The 27,820-nt window shown below is 42.2% G+C and overlaps 1 protein-coding gene across 1 annotated transcript; it reads right to left on the reverse strand.

Moving 5' to 3' along the window:
* Positions 1-1,166: 1,166 nt before the first annotated feature.
* Positions 1,167-27,622, reverse strand: IMMT (inner membrane mitochondrial protein). The gene is made up of 14 exons (XM_079949532.1): positions 27,468-27,622; positions 23,588-23,661; positions 22,680-22,866; positions 21,481-21,604; positions 19,816-19,947; positions 18,338-18,424; positions 16,655-16,791; positions 15,955-16,058; positions 15,508-15,643; positions 10,175-10,304; positions 7,231-7,454; positions 6,135-6,266; positions 4,528-4,657; positions 1,167-2,148 (listed from the first exon to the last, which is right to left on the reverse strand). Exons 1-14 carry the CDS (start codon positions 27,507-27,509, stop codon positions 1,541-1,543), a joined length of 2,247 nt encoding a protein of 748 aa, XP_079805658.1. The 5' UTR covers positions 27,510-27,622; the 3' UTR covers positions 1,167-1,540.
* Positions 27,623-27,820: the final 198 nt, after the last annotated feature.

Consider the following 27,820-nt stretch of genomic DNA (forward strand, 5'->3'; position numbering starts at 1 on the left):
TTAATAGCCTTATCCTTAATGAATCTGTCTAATTTGATAACTTATGTGCTGTGTGAAATAGTACATGTGTTCTCAATTTCCCACCGTTCAGCTTCATAAGATGAAGAGGGTGGGGTAAAAATAAACTAGTCGACTTGCAACTTATGTGCATTTAACTTGCATGATCTTTACAAGCTTGGTGGCCAGCCACCAGCTGAAATCGCACAAAGTAAACACTTGCAAGGTGCAAAAGCACTTTCCGCATTGGGATCTCAAAGGAGTCTCCCAGCGCCCAGTAAGCAAGATCTTGGGGGGGTGAGGTCTGCTCAGTGCATCAGCTTCAAAAATGTAGAGATGCTCAAATGGGGGCAGTTCCAGGGTTGCTTTGACTATGTGATTTTGGTTATACACATAGTTCCTGGAGTGTAACCCCTGTGCACTCTGCAAGTCAACTGTATTTTTTCTACACCCAGTATAACCTCTATCATGCCTGTTTAAACAAAAAAAGAGCCTCAAATGTAAACTTTCCTTATTGGGGAGGTGCTCAAGAGCATCATTTGCACCATGCTCTGGCATGCTACCCTTAAAAGATGTATCTCACAAGTTATCCAAGAGCAATATTTACATTAGGTAGAAAAGAAATCAAAAGTTGCCGACCTTATCAGGAATCTTAATCCTTTCAACAAGGATTGACTACACACTTCAAAGTACAGTGGTGCCTCGCAAGACGAAAATAATCCGTTCCGCGATTCTCTTCGTCTAGCGGTTTTTTCGTCTTGCGAAGCATCCCTATTGGCAGATTAGCGCTATTAGCGGCTATTAGCGGCTTAGAAAAAGGGGGGGAAAGGGAAAAGACTCGCAAGACGTTTTCGTCTTGTGAAGCAAGCCCATAGGGAAATTCGTCTTGCGAAGCGCCTCGAAAAACAGAAAACCCTTTTGTCTAGCGGGTTTTTCGTCTTGCGAGGCATTCGTCTTGCGGGGCACCACTGTATCTATTCGCAGTACTTTGTCGAGAAGTTGACATTTCCTGCACCCCTGAGAACTTCAGAATTCACAGTCCCATTATCACATTCCATCTTATTAGGGTTATAAGGAGAAGACCAACCCAGTAAACATCCTAAGAGCAACTATTTTCTTTCAGGATATTACTTATCTAAGCAGAAATGGGGGGAGGAAAAGCAAGTTGGTGGGTTTAACACCATTTATTTAAGTGCACCAAGTGGGTGAATCAGTAATAGAGGTTATAAACATTATTTTGGTTGGCTCACAAGCCTGATCAGTTACCTGGAAACTTAAAATTTTGTTATGCAAGTTGCAAAAAAACATTCCAGACATGATAAATGGCTGAGGGGGGGGGGCGTAGGGGAGATACAAATGCAACTGGTGCTAAGTGAGAAGAAAACTAGAGACAGAACACCACGTCTTGCCAAGTGACATCACAACTCTGGTACGGTTTCCAAACCTCCTAGATCTAAACCTTTGGTTTCCTCCCCGGCACTGTTAACGAATCTTGCATTTGTGTGGTTCTGAAGACACGGTAGCCTTGCATAGCTCATCTGCATCAGTCCACCTGAGTTGTTCCTAAACCCACAGCAGTGGCATAGGCAGTCAGGATATCCACCACTTGTTTTGCCTCTAGCGTCATCCGAGCTTCATTCAGCCAGTCCTGAGCCACTCTCCTGGATTCCCCTTTCAACTGATTGACAAACTTAGCTGCCAGCTCCAGGTCTCCATGTTCGATGCAATAGGATGCGTAAGAGAGCAACTTAAATGTGTCCAGGTCTTCGGGGCCTAGCTCAGAAGGCGGCTTCAGCTGCTGAGGGTGCATGAGGAGAAGGGATTGAAGGTAAGAGAGGAAGTATTGATACAAGCTGTTTCTCGTTTCGTCTATCAAGGCCACCCTCTTCGCCAGCTTTTGGACAGTGTGGAAGCGTGCCCTTAGTGCCTCTTCCGTGTACACTCCTCGACTGAGCGATTCCCGCGGAAGCGCAGCTGTTAAGGCCTGGGTGAACGTGTTGTCAGAACAGCTGGCCTGGATGGCTTCTACTGCACTCTCCAGGGGCTCGGTGGGGCTGTCTCCAGAAGCAGTTTTCATACTTTGCTTCAGAGCTTCAACCGAAAGCCACAGCTGATGGGCCTTCCTGGCTTCCTCCTCAGCAACAGCATGGCCTGTAACATAAAATCCCACAGTGGCTTAACAGCAAGTCCACTTTAAAACAGTGATTAAGTGGCTCATACATTAGCTCAAGAACCCCAACAGAAGTAACTTTGTAGGGTGAGATCAGTACAGTGGTACCTCGGGTTAAGAACTTAATTTGTTCTGGAGGTCCGTTCTTAACCTGAAGCAGCACTTTAGCTAATGGGGCCTCCTGCTGCCGCCACACCGCCGGAGCACAATTTCTGTTCTCATCCTGAAGCAAAGTTCTTAACCTGAAGCACTATTTCTGGGTTAGCGGAGTATGTAACCTGAAGCGTATGTAACCTGAAGCGTATGTAACCCGAGGTACCACTGTACTTCAGTGCATGGCTCGGACAGAATGATGGCTTGCAACAGGATACACCTGAGCCAGTGACATCACAACTCAAATTTCATATCCCATGTGCTGCACCAGCTCTCAAATTAAGGTGGGCCTTAGTTTGCTTAAAGCTGTTTATGTATAGCAGGCTACGCCAACCTGTCTGTGGCTGATGGGAGTTCTAGTCCAAAGCCTGGGGGAACCAGGCTGGCAAATCCTGCTGTGCAGACTGGTCATTTGGCAGCCTGCAGGAGCAAGCAAAGCATCTATTGAGATCTGGCCTTTCCAAGTTGACCTATGGATGTTATCTACAAAAGGGAAGCACCTTCCCACCACATTCTGTCATAGAGAAGAGGAGGAAAGTGTGCCTGAGCATTTGCTGATTTGGTCTGGCAATTCTCTCTTTAGTGGCTGGAGATTACTGTATTTTTCACCCTATAGGACGCACTTTTCCCCCTCCAAAAATGAAGTGGAAATGTGTGTGCGTCCTATGGGGCGAATGCAGGCTTTCGCTGAAGCCTGGAGAATGATAGGGGTCGGTGCACACCGACCCCTCTCGCTCTCCAGGCTTCAGGAAGCTATCCGCAAGCCTGGGGAGACCGCGGGAGTTCCCGCCGGGCTCCCAAGGCTTGCGGATAGCAGCCTGTTCTGGGGGCTGGGGCCGGGGGAAGCTCGGGCTTCTCCAGCCCCGCGCCTGGGGGGGAAATAATTTTTTTTTCTTTATCCCCCCCCAAAAAAAACCCCTAGGTGTGCCCTATGGGCCGGTGCACCCTATAGGGCGAAAAATACGGTAACTCTTGAGGCCTCCCCTAAATACATCACATACGATGAAAAAGAACCAGAGTTATCCAGGTCTAGCATTTTCAGCTTGAGTGTATCACATCGTTGCAAAGTCCTTCAGCCCGCTCCCAATTCACAAAGGGTCATGCCAGAATTTTGGTGTGGAGCAGACCCTCTGAAATTAGCAAGTTAGGTCCAATAAGGTCAGTGGTGTATTCAGTAAAATTCGTTCTGGAGGTCCATTCTTAACCTGAAACTGTTCTTAACCTGAGGTACCACTTTAGCTAATGGGGGCCTCCTGCTGCTGCACCGCCGCACGATTTCTGTTCTCATCATCTGTAACCTGAAGCATATGTAACCCGAGGTACCACTGTATATATTCTGATTTAAATAATTAAATGGTACTACCGTACCTCGGGTTACAGACGCTTGTGGTTACAGACCCCACTAACCCAGAAATAGTATCTCGGGTTAAGAACTTTGCTTCGGGATAAGAAAAGAAATTGCATGGCGGCGGCGCGGCGGGAGGCCCCATTAGCTAAAGTGGTGCTTCAGGTTAAGAACACTTTCAGGTTAAGAACGGACCTCCAGAACGAATTAAGTTCTTAACCTGAGGTACCACTGTAGTTGAATACCATCAGAGAGCTGCACATGAAGCAGAGGGAGATCATAATTTGTTCCCACAATCAGTGCAAGCGGTTGCATCTGCCTCTTTGTGTACAACAAAGGGATCAGCTACAGGGACTGCCTCTCACCATTCCAACCAACCATCCAGGTTCCAGGGCTTTGGCATGCTTGGAGCTGGTATGATAGATCAGGGGTAAAGGTAAAGGTAAAGGGACCCCTGACCATTAGGTCCAGTCGTGGCCGACTCTGGGGTTGCGGCGCTCATCTTGCTTCATTGGCCGAGGGAGCCGGCGTACAGCTTCCGGGTCATGTGGCCAGCATGACTAAGCCGCTTCTGGCGAGCCAGAGCAGCACACAGAAATACCGTTTACCTTCCCACCGGAGTGGTACCTATTTATCTACTTGCACTTTGACGTGCTTTCGAACTGCTAGGTTGGCAGGAGCAGGGACCGAGCAACGGGAGCTCACCCCGTCTTGGGGATTTGAACCGGTGACCTTCTGATCGGCAAGTCCTAGGCTCTGTGGTTTAACCCACAGCGCCACCCGCGTCCCTAGACCAGGGTTACTCAATCAGAAAACGAAATTAGCCAGACAGCAACACTCCTGTCAGATTTCCCATACTCACTTTCAACGGCCTGCTCAATTCCTCTCAGCCTGGCATAGGCTGTGTTGATGTCCAGAGTGAAATTGTCAAGCTGTTCCTGAGTAAGGCGTTTATACTGCATTTCTTGTTCACTGAGTTTTTCCGACAAGTCCTGAAACCAAACACAGTATCAAAAGAAGATTTCATGAACACTATCATCTTCCCAAGGTGAGTACACCACAATGTTAGAAACTGAGATATGAAAGCTAGGAGCTAAACAGCACCTTAAACCTAGGTTATGGGCGCCACAAGGGAGTGTCTAGGTGCACTCTTTTATAACAGTACAAAGCTGAAAATGAATGAACTGCAGCTAAAATCTTATGTTCATTTTTCACATCGTCTAGTTCTCATTGTAAGACTGCAAAAAAAAAAAAAACCTTCCACTGCCCACCCCCTTAATATTCTTATGAGGGTCCCTTCTCCAGTCTTCAGAAAAAGGTCCTCTTTACTTCCATCAGTGGCAGTTTTCTAAAATTTTAAGTGCAGTACTGTGCCCAGAGCTCAGAAACTGCTCACATTAATGAAATTCCCTGTCGCAAAACACGCCTGGGAGCTTCGAATGCTGCTACACCAGCGATCACCATTTCTAAAGATGTCAGATTTTTAGTGCCTATTTGAGGGGGGCAGTGTACTTTGTAGCATCAAAAAAACACGTCTTTTTCCCATTAATATTTAAAATGATTTATGATAGAGCCTGTCCTGATGGAGAAAAGAAAAAGCCACACTACAACAAAGAATTATTGCCACCTTTGTGCCTAGAATCGGATTTTGAACATTGAGTATGTAATAAAACATATTGTCCCACATATACTTGGAATTAAATCATGTGTTTGCTGAGGTCAGCGGAAATAAATCTACAAATGCACAATCTTATGCACTTACATAGAAACAACTTCAGCTTAGATCAATGGCACTTCTGCATTATCATGGCTGGGATCAAGATTTTAAGAAGGCAATAACAACAACAACAACAACAACAACAACAACAACAACAACAACAACAACAACAACAATTATTTAATCTTTATACCCCACCCATCTGGCTGGGTTTCCCCAATCACTAATAATAATAATAATAATTTAATCTTTATACCCCACCCATCTGGCTGGGTTTCCCCAATCACTCTGGGCAGCTTCCAACAAAAGATTAAAAATGCATTAAAAATACAGTGGTGCCTCGCAAGACGAAATTAATCCGTTCCGTGAGGCTCTTCGTCTAGCGGTTTTTTCGTCTTGTGAAGCAAGCCCATTGACAGCTTAGCGGATTAGCGCTATTAGCGGTTTAGCGGCTTTTAGCGGATCAGCTGATAAGCGGCTTAGGGCTTAGGAAAAGGGGGTGGGAGGGAAAAAACCCGCAGGAACTCGCAAGACATTTTCGTCTTGCGAAGCAAGCCCATAGGGAAATTCGTTTTGCGAAGCGCCTCCAAAACGGAAAACCCTTTCATCTAGCGGGTTTTCCGTCTTGCGAGGCGTTCGTCTTGCGAGGCGTACCACTGTACATTAAAAAGGCAAGTCTTTTGAGACTATAGTGAAGCAAAACGCTACACTCAAAGCCAACGGACCCTTCACAATCATATCACAAATCCCACCTGGTCAAATTGCAGCTTGAGTTCTTGCTCTTGGATTTTGAGCACATCTCTCAAGTGATCAGCATGTGCAGCAGCCTGCCGGCGGAGCTGAGTCCTCATTTCAGTCTCCATTACTTCTCTGGCTTCTTCAACCTGCCAAAAAGTCACTAGCAGTCACCACTTTGTAGCCTATTTGGGGCTAATGTAATTAGCTGATTTTACAGGAACAGATACCCACACCTGAGCCACTGGACAAAGAGCAATTTTATCTAAGAAATGGGACCTATCCCCTAAGAGATCTACAAAACCCGGTAAACAGTGCTGTGTCACGTGAACTAATACACTGCTGAACTTGTCGCTACAACAACCATTTTGAAATTTCTGACTATCTTTTCCATCTTTAAAAAGAGCTAAGATTGCTTTTGAAAGCGAAACAGGCTTAAAATGAATCTGTCCCCCGAAGTCTAATTGAAAAAGTCACAAAAGCGAAAAAAGGTGTCTCACTGCAAATACGCTGGGGAGGTTAAAGGGAGTGTATACAAGAAAACAAGAAAACTTGTTGAACACTTTCTTATGTTTCCTTCTTTTACAATAAAATGCAGGTACATTATTTTCTTAAAGTAGCAGCTTTTTCAGGATTTTTACAAGACTTATTAGTGACTGAAGAAGACAGTTAAAAAAGAGTTTTTAGATGGGTGCATGATCATACTGGTTTGATGGTGCAGAGTATGGCCTTCCCCCATAAATTTGCCAGGAACTGCACCTTATTTCTGAACAACCCACATCACAGCAACTGCTTAGCTATCTCGGTTGCTGCAGCCAGCTCCACTTATTAATTGGTCCAAATGCTTCCCTTGACTGTGTATGCTGGTAGATGGATCTTGTGTCTAAGGTGGGTCCCTGGGCAGCGCAACCGAGTAACTGAATGTACTAAAAACCTATCGAGAACCAGATCCGCAGTGTACAAAGCTGTACGGAGATCTGCTCATATTACTCAGCAGAATTAACGTTCTGTGTTCTTCCCTTTCAAACGACTAAAAACGTTGTGTGTTCAGCTGCATGCATACACGCACAGAGAATGATCATGACAAGACTGAAAAATAAGAACAGTGCTTACCTTCTTTTCCTGTTCAGTTTGGATTTCACTCTTATGACGTTCTAGTGCCTTTGCCACTGCTGACTCAAAAGCTTTTTTATCTTCCAGTTTCTGCTTTTCCAGGGCTGTCTCAATGTGCTGCTGTTCTCGGACTCTCAACTCCACCAGCTCCTTATTGAGTTGGTCTATACGTCGGTGAGCATGAGCAATGAGAGAGTTCAAGTCGTCTGTTGTCAGCTTGCCAGCTGAAGAGAGAAGACGGTTAGATACAGCAAACTGTAAAAAGGACATCAGACCTTTATAATCTAATTATTTGCATGAGCAAAGCAGGTAATAGATAATATTTTAAACTGATGTGACTGGTCAAATAGGACTGCATATTCCCCTTGGTTCAGAACACAGGATAATGCTGTTCATTCAAAAGAAAGCTGCCAGGAATGAAACCCAAGAGGGGTTTCTGTGCTTTTCAAAGAAAATGTTCACCAAATTAAGCTTCTCTCATTATAGTTCTCATATATATATATATATATATATATATATATAGTACAGTGTCGTACAGGGAACCAGACAGAGGGCCTTCTCAGTAGTAGTGCCCACCCTGTGGAACACCCTCGCCTCAGATGTGAAGGAAATAAGCAGCTATCCTATCTTCAAAAGACATTTGAAGGCAGCCCTGTTCAGGGAAGTTTTTAATATTTAATGCTGTATTGTTTTTAACACTTGATTGGGAGCTGCCCAGTGTGGCTGGGGAAACTCAGCCAGATGGGCGGGGTATAAATAATAAATTATTATTATTATTATTATTATTATTATTATTATTATTATTATTATTATTCCTAGAAGCAGGACGTCATCTGTATTGAGTCTAAAATTTCAGGATACCTTTTGGGGCCTGGGACTAGTATTAAATGAAAGGAGGAAAAAAGTGATGCCCACTGACCTAATCAGATAAAAGCAAAAATATACTTTACAAGTGTATTTTCTTACCCAAAGATCATCTCAAGCAAAACAAAACAAAAAAACATAGCATATACTGTGGGCTTTGTGAATTCATGTGAAAAAGAAAGGACAAAAACTGCATTAGTGGAGGGAGCTTAAATCAGGGATTTCTGAATGGTCTCATGGAGTCAACCAACTACCGTTAAAACAATAATGTTAAGAAGTAAAAAGAGCTAAATGAAACACTGGAATAGCTGAAAAGAATATTGCAGCAAATATTTTGGGCTGAATATAAAGGATGAAGTCTGCCGGCAAAGGCATTCATGTTAAAACTGGTTTGATATTGGAGGTTCTTACAGCACACAAGTATCTAGTTTATCCTAAGCAAGCCTCTCTCCAGTGTCAGCTATAACTTAACTTTGAGAAGCATTTGTGTAGTATGTGCATGAGTGATATACAAGATGGGTATTTACTGCAACATGCTCCCCACTGGTCAATTTGCCTAGTCTACAGAGGGGTTGGTGTAAGCAGAAACAGATGTTTTGGGCTTTAATAGCTGACTCTTCTGCTATAGTAGATTTTCTCAAAGGGAATGAAGGTTGGTGGCATTGGTCTAACAGTGACCGTTTTTTACGTTCAGTCCTACATTCCAGCCATCTGTAAAACAGTCATCTGCAGACAGCTTAGGGATATGTTTTTACTCAGGCCACCATCACATATAGCTAGAGGAAAACAGATCATCTTCTTTTTAGTAACACACCAAACTAGAGCCTCTAGTTACTCTTAGAAGTAAAAAGCCAAACAATTGAAGCAACTTGGATACTTGCCATCCCATTCCCAAGAAGAAATGCACAAGGCACACAGCGTTTACAGAAAGCAGAAATGAGAAAAGAACTCACCGATATCTGTTATCTCTGCAAGAGAAAATGAAGGTTTAGAAAAATTAAAGCATGTCCACAGAAGCAGATCAACGAGCCGTTAGAAGCATGCAGGAGTGGAAGAGCACAGATGCAAGCAGACAATTCAATCATTAATAAAGAGTATACTTGAAAGTACAGCACGGAATGGTTCATTTCATAAAACCATCTGGGCCATGCTGAAGTGTGGAGGCTTACAATGATCTAAGTTAATTACAGCCATTAATTGGAGAGGGTGAAGGGCGCCTGGTGTTTCCCCCCCTCAAAAGGTCTTCTGTCCTTTAGAAAAGCTTTATCAGACCCCACCAAACTCAAAAAGCCCAGGTTTCATGCCCTTTTTTAAAAGTGCAAACAGTGCTAGAGTGTGCATGCTGATATCCACCTTAAGAATATTATTGTACTCCCTTCTGAGAGGGTACAACTTAGTGTCCCCAATTCAGATAAACTGAGAGCACAGGCACACGCTCCCTTCAAATGTGTTATTCAGCCATTGATTATCTGTTATTCCTTTACTCTCTTTCTATTAAATACTTAGATGAGAGCAGAGTGAAGGAAACAAACTCTCATAACTACTGTTCCAACAGTAATGCGTTCTATTTATTAAGGAAATGTACATCCTGCCTCTATTGTTTTTTCTGTATAACAATCAGACTTTATCTTGGTTAACGAACACACTTTTTCTTTTACTTCTAATTTATGCTTTTTAAATGCTTTTAGCTTTTCCCCATTTTAATTTTTGACCCTAACCCCCTCTGCTTATTAAAAGCTCAAATATATAAGGCAGCAAACGTTTTAGCCATGCCCAATATATGTGTGACTGTGCACCAAACCCATAAGTTCCCAAACAAGGACCACTATAATATAGTTGATCAAAGTGACAAGAGAGCCCTGCTTGCAAAGGAACAATCAAGAGCTCCCTTTAAGTTCCTAATTGTTCCTTTGTAACTGTCTGTACCTACCCCCAACACCTGACATCATTATGTTAGGTGTGTTTTGTGAGGAATGGGCTCCTGGGCCAAATTGGGAAATCGATGAAAGTTTTATTTAGTGCTCTAAACTTTGGCGTACCAGTAGAGCTGGTCAGGACCACAACTAAACATATTACTTACTTAGTCCCTTCCAACCAGACTGAACTTCTGGAGTAACACTATCAAGCTCTTTCTGAAATTCTTCTCTTGCTTTGGTTACAAGTTCATGGTACTGAGTTACTATTTTAGCTTCTGACTGGGCTGCTTGCACCTAAGGAATAAATAGAGAAAAGGAAAAAATTCTTAAGGCAGGCACTGCAAATATTTCTAGCTGGCAAGACAATGAAGATTAAAAATGAAATACAGTGGTACCTCGGGTTACATATGCTTCAGGTTACAGACTCCACTAACCCAAAAATAGTACCTCAGGTTAAGAACTTTGCTTCAGGATGAGAACAGAAATCGTGCTCTGGTGGTGCGGTGGCAGCAGGAGGCCCCATTAGCTAAAGTGGTGCTTCAGGTTAAGAACAGTTTCAGGTTAAGAACGGACCTCCAGAACGAATTAAGTACTTAACCCGAGGTACCACTGTAATAATCTAATATTCAAATTCATTAACCACTCTTTGCAGACACCAGAAGTCACTGCATTACATACACAGCTGGAAATTAGGGCAAAGGTCTAATTGTAAAAGCATGTAGTTAAAGCAGGGAGGAGTAGTTGCTTTTATACAATATACTCATCTGTTTTTTTAAAAAATGATATTTATTAAAGTTTAACAATAAAAACATACACAAACAAAAAACAAAAAGAAACAAGTATAATTTCCATCCTTATTTTCTTGAACCTAATTTCCCCGACCTCCTCACACCTCCCCCTTCTGTATTCCAATTTCATTATCAAATCAGCAAATCCATTCCCTTACTTCCCATATTTTTTAATAATTTTATTCTTTTTCCATAATCAACACCCCTGAAAACCACATAGTTTTTAAACCCATGTCAATTCTAACCTTCATTAATTTTATAATATTTATTAAGATAGTCTTTAAATTTCTTCCAATCTTCTTCCACTGTCTCTTTCTCCTGGTCTCGGATTCTGCCAGTCATCTCTGCCAGTCCCATGTAGTCTGTCATCTTCATCTGCCATTCTTCCAGAGTGGGTAGATCTGGTGTCTTCCAATACTTTGCAATAAGTATCCTTGCTGCTGTTGTAGCATACATAAAAAACGTTCTGTCCTTCTTTAGCACCACATGGCTAACCATACCCAGGAGAAAGGCCTCTGGTTTCTTCAAGAAGGTATATTTAAATACCTTTTTCATTTCATTATATATCATTTCCCAGAAAGCCTTAATCCTTGGGCATGTCCACCAGAGGTGAAAGAATGTACCTTCATTTTCTTTACATTTCCAACATTTGTTATCTGATAAGTGGTAAATTTTTGCAAGCTTGACTGGGGTCATGTACCACCTATAGATCATTTTCATAATATTCTCTCTCAAGGCGTTACACGCCGTAAATTTCATACCGGTGGTCCACAACCTTTCCCAGTCAGCAAACATAATGTTATGACCAATATCTTGTGCCCACTTAATCATAGCTGACTTAACCGTTTCATCCTGTGTATTCCATTTCAACAGCAAGTTATACATTTTTGACAAATTCTTAGTATTGGGTTCTAACAGTTCTGTTTCTAATTTTGATTTTTCCACCTGAAAACCAATTTTTCTGTCCAAGTTATAAACCTCCATTATTTGATAATAGTGAAGCCAATCTCGCACTTTATCTTTTAGATTCTGCAATTTCCACTTGTTATCCTCCTGTTCCAAGATTTCACAATATTTTGGCCATTTAGACTCCGTATTGAGCTTTTTCAATGCCTTTGCCTCCATTGGTGACAGCCACCTTGGAGTTTTGTTCTCCAACAAATCTTTGTATTTAATCCAAACATTATACAATGCTTTCCTAACAATATGGTTTTTAAAACCTTTATGAACCTTAACTTTGTCGTACCACAGATATGCATGCCACCCAAAAAAATTATTAAAACCTTCCAAATCTAAAATGTCTGTGTTCTCAAGAAGCAGCCAATCTTTTAACCAGCAGAAAGCTGCTGATTCATAATAAAGTTTCAAATCTGGCAGGGCAAATCCCCCCCTTTCCTTTGCATCAGTTAAAATCTTAAATTTTATTCTGGGCTTTTTGCCCTGCCAGATAAACTTAGAAATGTCTTGCTGCCAACCCTTGAAACATTCCATCTTATCCACAATTTGCAATGTTTGGAACAAAAACAACATTCTAGGCAATACATTCATCTTTATAGCTGCTATTCGACAGACAAAGAAAGCTTCAAATTTGACCAAGTTTCTAGATCTTTTTTCACTTGTTTCCAACATTTCTCATAGTTGTCTTTAAATAAATTCATATTTTTAGCTGTCATATTAATCCCCAAGTATTTTACACTCTTAACCACAGTTAAACCTGTCTCATTCTGAAACCTCTCTTTCTCAATAACTGTTAAATTTTTCTCTAATACCTTAGTTTTTGACTTGTTCAGTTTGAATCCTGCCACTTGACCAAATTCTTGAATTATTTCCAAAACCCTTTTAGAACTAGATTCTGGCTCTTGTAGTGTAAGTACCAAATCATCTGCAAATGCTCTCAGTTTATAATGTTTCGCTCCGACCTGAACCCCTTTAACCAGCTGGTCCTTTCTTATCATGTTCAGCAAAACCTCCAGGACCGAGATAAAAAGTCATGGGGAAATTGGGCACCCCTGATGTGTCCCTTTTTCTATCTTAAGTTCTTCCGTAATGACATTGTTCACTATAAGTTTAGCCTTTTGTTCAGAATATATTGCGCCTATACCGTTTTCAAACCCTTGACCTACCCCCATCCCCTGGAGATTCTTCTTCATAAAAGTCCAAGAAATATTATCAAAGGCTTTCTCCGCGTCAACAAATATCAAAACAGCTTTTGTATTTATATTAACTTCTAACATTTCCAAAATGTCTATTATGTTCCTTAAATTATCTGATAAATGTCTCCTCGGGAGAAATTACAATATACTCATCTGAATGTACTTAATGTTCAGAGCAGAAACAAAATATTTGATATTTTTTAACTTGAAAGACCTAAACTAGGACAACTACATTTGCATTGTGTATGGCATCTAATAAAAGAAAGGCAGAGGAATCACATTTCAACAGAAAGCCTATACAGGCAGACATTTTATCTCTCTTAAAGACAGAGGAGATAAGGAACAGGGACACTGAATTACTGCACAGCCACTAACTGGTTCATTGGTTTAAACATTTTTACTCTGTTTGGTACATTACAAAAATCAGAACCAAAACACATTTTTTAAAAGTTACAAAATAAGAGCAGCTAAAGCAAAATTGGCAGAAGTCTTGCCTGCATATATTTGGCAGTGAAAAAACCAGGAAATTCAAAATTAGCCACATTTTTCCATTTCATCCAAACCAGGAAACAATGATTACTGGCTTCTGAACAAGCCAGGATATTCAACTAAGGTTTACTATTAGCTTCTTCCAAAGTTGGTAACCATGGTTTTTCCAATTTGGGTGAATGGGGGGTTACAGTTAATTAGAGGCTTCCTACTTGTTTGGTGCAGAGGAAGGAGCAAAGCGGCTCCATGCACAGGCAAAAGGCTTGTGCTGTTCTCAGCTCAATAAACAGATTACCTGAACAAGCTTACTAAGTTAAATCACAAAGAGCAGTTCTAAAAAGAGATGTAGTCTCTCCTGTTTCCAGAAGCTTAAGAGACACATGCACTGAGAGCTACTGTGCCTGATCACAAGTGGTCACTAATACTTCATTAGCAAGCAGCCGTAAAAACCACAGCCTACAACATTGGTTTTTGAAATATCTTAAGGAGAGTGACAAAGAGCTGAGCAAATACAGGTAACTCCCAATTCACCCAGAAGTTAAATTCCAAGGCACCACACATTCAAGTGAAATTGCGTATATATGAAATATAATTGAAAAATTCTGCAAACACCCTGTTCTGCCCCCACCACGCCCCTTTTGGGGTCGCTTCCAAATTCGGCGCTATACGTATGTGCAGTTGCGCACATATTGAACATGCATAAATGAGAGGTTGCCTGTACACAAAAAGGTTCCCTGAATCTTAGGCTTGAGGCCAAGAAAAATCAGCATAGTGCCATCTCTGAGTATAGGTAAAAGTAAAGGTACCCCTGCCCGTACGGGCCAGTCTTGACAGACTCTGGGGTTGTGCGCCCATCTCACTTAAGAGGCCAGGGGCCAGCGCTGTCCGGAGACACTTCCGGGTCACGTGGCCAGCGTGACATCGCTGCTCTGGCGAGCCAGAGCCGCACACGGAAACGCCATTTACCTTCCCGCTGGTAAGCGGTCCCTATTTATCTACTTGCACCCGGAGGTGCTTTCGAACTGCTAGGTTGGCAGGCGCTGGGACCGAGCAGCGGGAGCGCACCCCGCCGCAGGGATTCGAACCGCCGACCTTTCGATCGGCAAGCCCTAGGCGCTGAGGCTTTAACCCACAGCGCCACCTGCGTCCCATCTCTGAGTATAGCTGTACCTTTATGAGCTGTACCCAGTGATTTTTTTTTTCTGGGAGGACACATAGCCCTAAACATTTTGTGAATCTAAGTTTGGCCTCATTGAGGGGCAGTATTTCAACATGAGTAGGAAAATGAGAGTACCCCAAACATTTTTTTAGGAGGGGGGGGGGAGCACTGGCTGTACCCAATGACTATCATTGCCTAAAGCCCTGTACAACTCATATCACAGATTCTGCCAACGTAAAAAAGTCATAAGACTTTTTCGCCACTCTCTACTTCCTTATGGTTCAAATACAGTGGTGCCTCGCAAGATGAAAATAATCCGTTCCGCGAGTCTCTTCGTCTTGCGGTTTCTTCGTCTTACGAAGCAAGCCCATTAGCGGCTTAGCGGATTAGCGCTATTAGCGGCTTAGGGGCTTAGCGGATCAGCTGATAAGCGGCTTAGCTGGTAAGCGGGTTAGCGGATCAGCTGATAAGCGGCTTAGCGGATCAGCTGTTAAGCGGCTTAGCGGATCAACTGATAAGCGGCTTAGCGGATCAGCTGATAAGCGGCTTAGGAAAAGGGAAAGGGAAAAAACCCCGCAGGAACTCGCAAGACATTTTCGTCTTGCGAAGCAAGCCCATAGGAAATTCGTTTTGCGAAGCACCTCCAAAACGGGAAACCCTTTCTTCTAGCGGCTTTTCCGTCTTGCGAGACATTCGTCTTGCGGGGCACCATTGTACAACAGTTTAGAAGATGGGGTTAGTTCTCAGATGCTCTGATATCCCAAAGACTATCTCACAAGTACTCAAGTGCTCTGTTATATTCATAATGTGAATAAATATCCAACTGGAAATCATATTCATAAGCATCCAACTGGATATTAATAAGCATTCAATTGGAAATCATTAAAGCTAATTTGGCCAAAGTTTACCTTTTTGACGACATTGTCCAGATCAACAATCATATGACGAAGGTTCTCTTCTGCAGCTTGGATGTGAGGCTTTGCCCCAGGAATCTGAGACTTCTTGGCACCATCAATCACTTCCTTCGTTTTCTCCAATTCTTCTCTAAACAGAATCAGAAGCCACCAATTAGCTATATTAATATTCACTGTCTGTTAAAAGAAAAATGTGAAATATAAAATCTGTCAGTCCATGGCATGTTTGGGAGTGCTTTTGGGGTGAGGGCTGAGCCTACCATTCCTAACTACTGAACATCAAGCTTGATGTCTGCATAAAAAGCTATTTTACGTGCATAGCCCCATATTAGGCACTACTAGTCACATTTAAACATTTCATTATTATTATTATCTTCTTAATTTCATAAAATCCCATTGTTTGCTTTCTACCGGATTCCTGCTGAAGCTAAGAAATCTTACTTGGCTTTTAAAAGGACGTCAGCAGCTTCATCCACAGCTCTTCTACGATCCTTCAATGCTTCCTCCAACGTCCTCCACTGAGTCGCCTTTTTATCACTTGGAACCTAGCAAAATGCACAATCATCCTCAATTTCTTAGGTTTCTAACTGCTTGTTAGAAATCAGCACACACTTACACAAACTGCCAAAAATCTATCAGATGCCTCCTCCTATAATAAATTCTACACGTTTACAAAGAACATGGAAAAATGATTATAGTTTGCCATCAAATTTGTTGTGCAACATGTATTTTTACAAACGTTTCTCTACACAAGCAGAAAATAAGTCTGCACGATGTAACACAAGCAGCAGAAAAGGAAGATCAGACCTACATCATGCTCTGATGAAGCAGTATATACAGAAACAGGTAACTCCATCCATCCATCAGTGAGTAAAAATTTCCAGGTATCATGAGAGTCACCTTCTCAGATATAGTTGAAGAAACCAAGTACAGTGGTACCTTGTTTTGCAACCACTTTGGATTACAACCATTTTGGATTACAACCATTTTGGATTACAACCACGTCAAACCCGGAAGTGTGTGTCCCTTTTTTTTTATTACAACCCATTTTTTTTGGATTACAACCCATTTCTGGGGGGGAGGCCCCATTGGTGAAAGCGCAGTAATTAAAGTAATTAAGCAAACACACACACACACACACCTCAGAATTATCCATAGCCTCTCTTAACTTCTGGGCATGAAGATTGACAGCCTGCACGGCAGCCTCCTGGAGTGTAATCGCATGCACGGTTGCACGAGCAGTGCCATTCAAAGCACTTTCCAAGGTCGCTGCAAGAGCTGGTGAGAGAAGAAGTAAAACAATTTGGCTTGTCCACTTCTCATCTTGCATAGCACGGTTTTGTATTTCCTTCTTCCCATACGCGTCTGGTCCATGCCGCTGGCTCAGATTATGGCAGCTAGGCTGCTTCTGGGGGAAAACTACCGCCAGCTTGTAGGATTTGCACTGGCTGCCCAATATGCTACTAAGCCAAGTTCAAGATGCTGGAGCTAACATATAATTTACTGTATTTTCTTGATTAAATCTATATACAACCCTTCATCTGAAGATCACAGGGCAGCTTACAGCATAAAAATGCAGAATCAAAATTAAAGAAACAAACTCCCACACTTTGAAAAAGGCCACAGATTTTTTAATCAGACAAAGGCCTGGTTATAGAGGAACATTTCTGCCTAGCGCCTAAAGATATGTAATGAAACCAGTAGGCAAACCTCCCTGGCGAGAGCATTGTACGAATGGGGAGCCAGCACAGGAAAGGCCCGTTCACATGTTACCACCCTCCAGACCTCTCATGGAGCAGGCCCATGAAGAAGGGGCTGAGATTATGATCACAGGATCTGGGTTGGTTCATATGGGGAAAGGTAGTTTATGTATTACAGTGGGACCTCAGTTCCCAAACAAAACCTGTTCGGGAAGACCGCTTGGCTTCTGAAATGTTCGAAAAATGAAGCACGGCTTCTCACTGGTTGCAAGAGGTTCTTGCACTCAGCAGAACCTGCATTGCACGTTCAGGTTCCGAAAAGCATTTGAAAACGGAAGCATTTACTTCTGGGTTTTTTGGTGTTTGAGAACCAAAACGTATGACAATGGAGGCGTTCAGGAACCGAGCCACACATATAACCATGTACAGCTAAGGACTAGGTTACTTAAGAGACCAGGTTATTCCTATATACCCAGGTCATTGCAGTCTGCAGGAGAACTTCTCCCACAAGTTCCAGAAATACAATAAACCCACTCCACAACAATCTGGATAAGAGCTTTCAGTGCAGCTGCTCCTAATCTGTGGAACAGCATTCCTGTTGAGATATGACATGTGCCCACTATCTGCACTTTCCAGAAACAATTGAAGACATTTTTTGCTTTGATTGGCTTTCAACTGAAAGACCTGGGGGAAAGCATTACTGCACGGAGCCTAAGCTGCAAGTGAATGTAAGGTGTGAAACTGTAAAACAGGTTCCACTGCTTACATGACATAGCAGTTAAGGGCAGGAATTGAACAATTTGTAAATCTATACACCAAAATAAGTTTCAGTTACATTCCGGGAGGGCAGAAGAGTGGTTAGAGACGCTTCCACTCCAAAGCAAACTGCTTAAATTACTGCAACTCAGACATTCTTCATAGGATTTTTCTGAAAACGTGGGTAAAGTATACCCCTCCCCAGGTAGATCATTTTCATGCCAAGATGAAGCTGACAGGGCAAAGTGAAATTTTATGAAAACAGCTTTCAGCTTCAAAAAACTAGCCACCTTTATTACACAGCTACTCTTGCAGCTGAAAAGCAAGCCGAACTTGAAACTGCCAAGGTATACTGTTTGCCTACATACCAGAAACCTTCGCTTGTTCCTCTTTATCTTGCTTTGCAAGACGAGCTGCAACCTCATCAGCTGGCCTCTCTTTTACACGTTTTTCACCTAGGTATAAAGGTTTGCATTTTAATAAAACACTGAAAACCAAGATTGATAGAAGTTTGTTCACGAGGCAGCTATTTCCCTGTTAAGAAACAGCCGAGAGGTCAGTGTTCTAGAAGTGTATTTTGCCAACAAACTGATCTCATGGAGCTGGTCATGCTCCATGATTAAACCAATCCACCTACCGTATTTTTCGCTCTGTAAGACGCACTTTTTCCCTCCTAAAAAGTAAGGAGAAATGTTGTGTGCGTCTTATAGAGCAAATGCAGATGGGAGGCTCTGCTCAGCACTCCCTTTAAAGAGCCGCGTGGAGGAAAAGCCTCCAAGAACCGCACACATGCTCCGTGCGCTCTTTAAAGGGAGCGTGGCTCTTGGGGGAGCCTTCATCCTCCTGCCCGGGAGAGGCTGCGCGCAGCTATCCCATAAGCCAGGACAGCAAGCAGGATGGCTGCGCTGCAATCCCGCTCGCTGTTCTGGCTTCTGGGATTCTGGATTTTTTTTTTTTCTTGTTTTCTTCCTCCAAAAACTAGGTGCGTCTTATGGTCTGGTGCATCTTATAGAGCGAAAAATACGGTAGCAATAATAAATTCAGCAAGGTGACAATGTGCTCGGCCAGGACATTACAGTCAGAAATCAGCGAGAACTTAACACTATAACGTAACCACCCATGTTCCATATTTCTGTTTGCCTTCTGACAAGTGTAATACAAAGAGCCCCAGCCTTCCTCTCTTGCTTCGAAACTGGGGTCATCTCTGCACCAATTCAGAACTTTGAAGGGCTTAGTGAAACAAAAGAGAAAACCCCTGCCCACTTCAAGGTAGAGGAGTATGCTGAGACAGCCCATTCTGGTGGTGCGTTTTCCTCTGGCCCCAGAAGGCAAACTGGACCTGACTGTTGTGGGAAGCCAAGATGCTGAGGACACCTTGGTTAGTTAATGGCCAAAATGATTGCCTGTTCCCATCTCCAAGATATGGACCTGAGAAGAAACTGTCTTCAATATCTCATGGAGTTACAGCATGAGGTTTCAACTCTACAGTCACTTCCTGACCTGGGAGTAAGCTTTATTGGGCAAAGAAAAATGACTTTCTTCCAGAGAAACATGTACTGTATTAAGATTGTTTGAAGGGCAGGAGAAAGGTCCTTATAACAGAGATTCTGGCTAAGCTATTGAAGCCAGTCAAAATGTGTTGACCGCTGGTGAATTCTATCATCACTTACAAATATATTCTCTTTTCCTTCATGTATCTTGATTAAAATTTGATACGGCCACAGAGGGAACAATGGAACAAACAAAGGGATTCATCAGAATGTAATTCTAGTTTTGCAAAGTTCTTTTCTTTCAGAATTTCAAAAGTAAAAGAGGCCAGGAGTTTGCAAAAAGAACCAAACAATACCTAGGTCAGGAGGTTTGTGTTTTCCTTCAAGAGGCGCATGACTTTTGCTCTGTTCTGTCTCCTGCATGCCTGGAGCTGGAACAGAAACAGCTTCACCTGTTGCTGAAATTATCTGAGCCGCTTCTGAAGATGCTGTAATTATCCACATGCAAACATAAATTAAAACCATGGCAAAAAATTTATAAACTGACATACCATCTGAATGGAGTAACTTTTGAAAAAAGAAAATAATTTGAAGATTCTGAGCCTCTTTTACTGCTTTTATTTGGTCCTTACTCTTCTTTCTTGAGGTTTTTGAAAAACTTTATTCAGAACCACAATTGTTTGCATGAGTCAAACGGCAACACCAATGAACAAAAAACAACAGCAAGAACTATATGACAGCCAAAGGAACGTAATATTCTCTGCCAGTGCATAAATTGTATAATATAGAAAAAGGAAACCATCAGTGTCGTATTCATCAGACAGAGGTGTTTAAGGAATATGCAAACAACATGAGATGATTGTACCTTCCTGGACACCCCAATCATTAATTACTTTTCCAAAATGTGTCATGTAGTGCTAGTATCATCCTTATACTATCAGGCTTATTAGCATGAAAAATAAAAAACTTCATTCTGCAAAAAAGACATCCCATTCTACTTGCCCTTCAAACATGTGGATTTGATGTCTAAGCTTCCCAGTGTCTATTTTCCAAAGTTCACTATAACCCAAGAACTACAGTAGGGGTTCTATTTCACTTCCACAGTTATGTTATCACAAGTCTGGCTGCGACAGGTATGAATATCAAATCTGTAAGTACTATAATCACACACCCACAGATAAAACAATGAAAAAGCATTCTTTTTCCTGTTTCAACAGTTGTTTGTCCAGTTACAATGCTGATCTCTTTAGTATCTCATCGCGAAATCTTTCTACCTGTGGGCATTCCCACCTCAAATGAAGATAAATGCCATGCTGACCACAACCCTTCCAATTTTGCCAAGCACATGTCAATCTCACCAGGCTATAAGCAGATCAGCTGGGCATAAATTAAAAGTGAATGTCCAAATTAACTGGCTTATTTCTCTCTCAATTGTTCCATAAATGGATGGTGGTGATATAGGAGTCTTTACACCAGTACAGGCCTCATTTTCTATACTGAGTCAATACTGTAGAAGGATGAATTATTTAATACAGGTGTCAAGAAGAACCACCTGCTGAAAACGTTTTTGTTTCAGTGTGCTTATCTAGACTGATGATTTGGTTACATGTTTCATTGTGTTTTTAGAAGTTTTTACAATGCTTTTACTATGTTTTACGTGGTTTTTTTAAATTGTATTTTTATTGCAGATGTCTGCCTTCTTGGCTTCTTTCGGCGGAAGGGTGAGATATAAAATTTAGTAAATTAGATTGCCATGCTTTCTGCAGCATATGAACACAACGCAGAATTTTGCAACTGTATGTGAGTTTTTGGAAGGAAAGTTTGCAAAGGAACATTCTTTAATCCTGCAGCCAATCAGAAGCTGCACTTTGGTTTTCAAACGTTTTGGAAGTTGAACGGACTTCCGAAACGGATTCCATTTGACTTCCAAGGTATGACTGTAGTTTCAAGTTCCAAATCATAAATTGCTCATAAACAAGTCAGCCCCCTCCTGCATATTTTTATAAGGTATCATATCTTACCTTCTTTTTTCTCACTAGCAGCTGAGGGTTCCTCTGTTTTACTCTTTGCAATTTTGGCAGCAGGCTGTTTAGATTCTTTCATTACCTCTGTTACAGAGGAGATTTTCAATGGACCCGACTGTATCTGTGAGTAGGGGGGAGAATCTCAGTGAATTGCATACTATGAAGAACGCATGTAAGACAGATATACAGTGGTGCCTCGCAAGACGAAAAGAATCTGTTCCGCAATTCTCTTCGTCTAGCGGTTTTTTCGTCTTGCGAAGCAAGCCCATTGACGGCTTAGCGGATTAGCGCTATTAGCGGTTTAGCGGCTTAGAAAAAGGGGGGGGAAGGGGGGGACGCAGGAACTCGCAATACATTTTCGCCTTGCGAAGCAAGCCCATAGGAAATATGTTTTGCGAAGCACCTCCAAAACGGAAAACTCTTTCGTCTAGCGAGTTTTCCGTCTTGCGAGGCACCACTGTACCACTTAAATATGCAAAACTCCTAGACTGGGGTGGATAACATGTGGCCTTCCAGATGTTGCAGAATTACAACTCCCATCAATCCCACCCTGCGCAAGATGGAAGAAGCAGTTTGGGGCAGTGTAAGAAAAGCAGCAGAAGAGAAACAACATTTCAAAGTGACAGCATATCCCAAGGCTAGATTATCTCTTTCAATGCGCAGCATGTCAACACACTGAAAGGTCGTTTCCACATGTGAAGGCACTCACAAAGGGCACTCATTGTCAACACGAGACTACAAGGGGAACAGAAGGCACCTGTCTTCTCTGAAACGAATAAGCAAGCACTCTCTCAGAACTGGAATCTGACAATTCGAGGACCAGTTTATCCCAATGAAAAGGTGTATAATGCTATAAAAGTGTGGCAGTTAACCAACATATTTTGATAGGAGTAAAAGAATTAGGAAAAGAAGTGTGCAAAAGCAGCTTTAAACAGCATACATTTTAAGTAAGATGGCAGTATATCTTCATAACCCATGAAATCACAGCCTCTTTTAGTACACCCATGAAAAGCTTACAACAAGAACTCTGACCCCAGCAGTTGAATCAAGGTTATGAAGCCTGAGGACACTGAATAGGATATCCAGCTTTCTAATCAATTAGGTTTCTCAGTGGCATAAAGTGTGCAAAATCTAAAGCACAACTTAAGAATTGGAAAAATGACAGGTGTGTTATTAAAGCAAGGATAGAAACTTACTGGCTTCTTTGGTGTTGGAATACTAAAAGAAGGACCCAGTACCATGTCAAAGACGTTGCTGGAATAAGGGATGGTCTTCTCTACATTTTCTCGGAAGCGTGGATCATACTTAGCATATAAAATAGTTCCGCCTACTCCTCCACCAACAAACAAAACACTGGCTCCTATGATTTTGCCTGCAGAGACACTGTTTAAAAAGAAAATCCATGCTGATATACAACAATAAATTTATAGTACAAGTCAGAAAGCATCAAGGATTACAGATGTTCAGTACCTAGAGCTACAGCTGTCTAATATTTTCTAGGCCAATTAAAATAATGTTGGCCCTTTAATTAAGGAGGCTGAAGCAGGATATGCAGAAAGGGATTTAATACAAGACACTTAGATAGACAGGACAGTTGTAAATAAGATGAAGATCCTATTACAGTTTCTATTACACTACACCACCCAGAGATCCTTTGATAAAGGGTGGTATATAAATTGAATAAATAAATAAAATGTTTAGCCTTGTACATTTAATAAGCCCAAGGACTTTCTCTAACACCTTGGGCTCCTTTGGGAGGAAGAGCAGGATATAAATAAATGTAATTAAAATAATAACGGTATAGTATCCAGCCACTGTCAAAGCACCATCAGGGCAGAAGCCACACAGCTCCACAATCTAGCTACCACACATAAATTCCTTTCACACATCTACACCAGCTGGTGACATGATGTGCAGAATGGCCTTGGCTGATCTATGTGGAGGGGGCACGAACTTGTGGCAAAAGACTGTCTCACACTTTATTTATTGTTCACTTTTTTGACTCAATGAACAAAAAATGCTTTGCTAGGCACTGGTTTATCTAGCAAAAGGAATACCCCACTGAGGATTTAATTTTTTTAAAAAAGATGATGGATCTACCTACCCAGATTCTCCAGATGTAGCATATCCACGACCGAGACGTAATGGACGGACTGAACTTCTGCCACACAGACAAGTCTAAAGGAAAAAGAAGAAACTTGTGATTAACAATGGCTCCATTCAAACCCATTCAAATTCCACGTAGCTCAAAAAGAATCACAGAATCATTGTTCTGTTGCTGCGGCTTTGCTTTTTGTTAAGAGGAGACTTGCAAATAACATTATCTCATTATCCCTTCTGCCAACACATACCCATACAGAAAATTGTGGCCCACTCTGAAGGAACACCAACCATTAATGTTCTTGTTATTTAATAAAACTACCTTGTCTGGTCATCTGGAAGCCATTTTTATTTGCCACAGGTAACCAAGCAAGTGACTACTGATACAGTTGCATTAATACACTTAAACAAACTGAATAGTGTATTTATCTAACTAACTCCATTCCAAGATCATGAAATATTGTAACCTCAGATCCAGACATGCTAACTGAAAATTATACAAAGCAGATTACCTTTTATCCCTCATTTCACGATCTTAAAAAGCTTACGAACCTTATTTACTATTGAGAGGAAGTCTTGCAATCATGATATAACATTAACTCATTTCAAGAGATCTTTCAAAACGATTGATAAATCGAGTCACTCTGAACAGTACTGATATCAGTTTACAGAACCTAAATTGACACACACAAAAAAAGCTTGCAGGGTTGTGGGTTGTAAATATTGGCATCTAAATATTAATAGCAATATTAAATTCAGTCAGACACAGGTTAGTTTTAAAACTTAATTAGCTAAAAACTGCAACAACTTACTGAAATTACAATTCCCTTCACTGAGCTACTGCAATGTTATATAGAATATTCACACATGCCTGTGATATTCTGGCAATCACTTTTAATATACCAATTAAAAAAGTTTGACACTAACAAGCAAATATCTTTCTGTGGAAAAAAACTTTTTTTAAAAAAAACACCCCACAGTACTGTAATACTGCTTTAAATGTGTTGGCATAACTCTGTTTTTCCACAGGAAGAACAGATGCCCAAAACCTTCATTAAAACCATATGTGAAGTTAGGAAATAGAAAACTCTGGAAGTCTGTGTTCCATGACACACCCTAGCTCAGGAGTTTCCATCAATTGAAAACATAATTTTGAAAATGCCAGACAGATTGGCATCCAGAATTTGAACACCCACGCTCAAAAGGTCAGAATTGGCATATAGTTGTGAGACTTCGATGGCTTCAAAATAGTCACACAATAAAGTATTTGGTGAATTTGCGTGAAGGCATGTTTTACTCTGCATGCTAAGCTCTGTTGTTTAATAGCTTGTATTTTCCAGCCTAATGTACCCCAAGGGTGCCCCAGAAACCTAGAATAGAGAAATGCAATAATCTCACTTTACAATTCATTCAGTTATATGCAACTTTATAGTGCACAGGCCTGAACTTCTCTCTCTGCTGAACTGTACAAATGATTATAGACCAGATGGTAAGATTGTCTTGTCATTGAACAGCAAGATCAAAACATATGAAAGTTACTTACAGTGTTTAAAAACATATTTTGAGTACTTTCTAGAGAAGATCAGAAAATTCAACAAAATGACATATGCAGCCACATGCACATTTACAGGAGTCCCACTAACATTTAACATGAGTTACACCAAAGTATGTCTAAACTGGCTATGTTTTACAGTACAATCCTATGCATATTTATTCAGACGTACGACCCATTATGCTGAATGGGGCTCACTGCTATTAAGCGCGTATAGGATTACAGCCTTGGTCATAGTCCCAGACATTTTCACAGCTGTCTCTTTGAATTTCTCTTTTTGCCTTCTTTCTAAATAAATAAAAAAGAACAACTCTGCAATAAGCAATCTGGGGCTCCATTCCAACTTCATCTTCGAGTCCCTTTTCTAACAAGATTCACAAAAAGAACTCATTAAGAACACCCATCAAAGCTCTTGCTCCACTAATCTAAACATCAGAATTCAGTGGGCAGGAATAAGCAAGCAAGTGGGGCTCTTCAATTGTGGCACCCCGACTGCTTGATGGAGCACCACATTGTCCATTTTTAGAATGTTAAAAACAGGGCTGATTTCAGTGGGTGTTCTTATGGCAAGGTCTTCATCGGCATAATCCTACATGTGCTTACTCAGCAGTTAATGACACTATATTCAGCAGAGCTTACATCTTGGAAAGTTTTAAGTATGCTATTGTGTCTTTTTTCACTACCACTTTAAGGTGTTCTTTTGGATGCATTTTTTTCATGTGTTTTTCCCCCTTTTAATACAGGTACACTGTTTTATTGTTCACCATTATCTTAAAGCTTATAAGGTGCTCTGAATTCACATTACCGCAGAAAGTGTGTGTGTGTGTGTGTGTGATATTACAATGATCCAGTGTCATCTTTACTGGTTACCAATTTGTCTCCGGGCTCAATTCAAAGTGCAATTATCATTGTTAACTTTTGAAGGCATAAGTCTAGGACCAGTTTATTTCAATAATAACCCATCAGCAAGGAAACTTCCCAGGCATTAAGATCTACCTCTGAGGCTCTGCTCTGAGTCCCCCACAAACATTAGAAATGTGGTGGGTGTGCACAAGAAAATTTTGGGTTTTTGTTTTGTTTTTGCCGTTATGCTGTCCAGAATCTAGAACCTACCCTGACAGAAGTTTATCTGGCCCAACTGCTGCACGCTTTCCAGCAAGACTTTGTTTCAAGAGGCATTTTTGGATGCTGCTTCTTAAATGATAAACACGGGCTGTTTGCATTGTATATTTTATCATTGAAAGCCACCTTGAGTTCCATGATAGAAATGGCAGGTATACCTGATTGCAAAAAAATAATTTTAAGCTTTGAAGAAAAACCCAGCAAGTACGAAGCTTCAAAGCCACTACGCTTTCCAAAACTGTTACTAGTTAATTAGAATAGTTGTTTCAAGGTCTCTAAATGGATAATGACAGAAGAAGGTGGGGTAACCAGGCCTTGCTCTGCGACCAGGCTCAGCCCTAGAATCTCTTTTTGACACTGTGGCCTGCAAAACAAACATACATCCATACATCTCAAGAGTAAGTGGATAATGTTTTCTGCCACCAAAGCCTGCTTAATAAGTATGAGGAAGCAGACTTTCCAGCACACTTCTCGCCGCAGATATTAAACGGTGTAATCTTTAGGACACAGAATAATTAAAGCAAGGTCATGTCCTTCTACCAGCTATGAGAAGGGACTTGCCGGCTTTAAAAAAAATAAAATGGATCAGCGCTGCTTGCCAAAGGACACACCCCTGGAAGCCAGTTCGCTGCTTCACGTGAAAACCCCAAGAAGTAGTGAGGAAAACCCGTGGAGGCCCTGTTTCTGGGTTTAGAGGTGACATCCAAGGAGCCTACAAGACCCAGCAGCCCTCTCTCCGGTGGCGACCCTACGGCAACTGGGAGCGCCCATCCACAGCACCGCCTCTGCACGCGAGCACGCGTTCTCACGAGCGTTTCACGGACTCCGGTTTCGCTCTCTTCCGCCCGCCTCTGAGGCAATGAAGAACTACGAAAGCCCCGGTTAGACTTGTATCCACGTACCTAGCTAGAGATACGGATAGAAATATAGATATAGAGACAAGACCCAGGCGTCCCGCAGTGCATGATGGGAAATGTAGTCTTGGATGTATTCATGAAAAGAAGACAAACCACGCGAGTCGTACCGGCTGCCGACGCCCCCGGCTGCCCCCCCACCCCCAATATGGGCAGCCAATGGGCTCCTTCGCGGGTCTTCCCTCCTCCTCACGGGCCAGGCGCGGGCTCACGGGCGCCCTTCGCCTCCGTCACGCGCGCGAAAAGGCTCCCGCCGCCCGTTCGTTCCCCCCTCACGCCTTTCTCCTTCCCCTCACCTGAGCCGCTGTGCTCCCCGCGCGGCGACAGGCCCGCAGCATGACGCCGGTTCGCTGAGGGAGGCGCTCGACGGAAAGCGGCGGCAAAGCGAGCCTCGGGCCTTAACGCTGCGTGCGTGCTTGCGCGCATGCGCGTCTTGTCTCCGCCCCTCCCCGCTTTGCGCGCAATCGCTCTGAGGCCGAGCGCCTGAAGAGGCGGGGGCTTGCTGCTCGCAAATCCGGACGGAGGGGGCGGGCGGTGCCCGAGGGAGCGCTTCTGTGCCGCGGCGGCCAATCGGAAGGGGAGCCGCCGTCAGCCCGCCTACCTAGGCAGCATATAGAGCAACAATATAGAGTAGGCGCAGCCTTTCGTT

Source organism: Podarcis cretensis, assembly GCF_951804945.1.
Source record: "Podarcis cretensis genome assembly, chromosome: 13".
Lineage (NCBI taxonomy): Eukaryota > Metazoa > Chordata > Lepidosauria > Squamata > Lacertidae > Podarcis > Podarcis cretensis.

Bases quoted from the DNA above. Each gene is read 5' to 3' on its own strand.
- IMMT (XM_079949532.1), bottom strand. From the start codon at position 27,509: ATGCTGCGGGCCTGTCGCCGCGCGGGGAGCACAGCGGCTCAG. The intron at 19,948-21,480 runs GTAAGATATGAT...GGATAATTACAG, and splicing joins TGCTAGTGAGAAAAAAGAAG to CATCTTCAGAAGCGGCTCAG. The intron at 4,658-6,134 runs GTGGGATTTGTG...GTTTGGTTTCAG, and splicing joins TCAAGCTGCAATTTGACCAG to GACTTGTCGGAAAAACTCAG.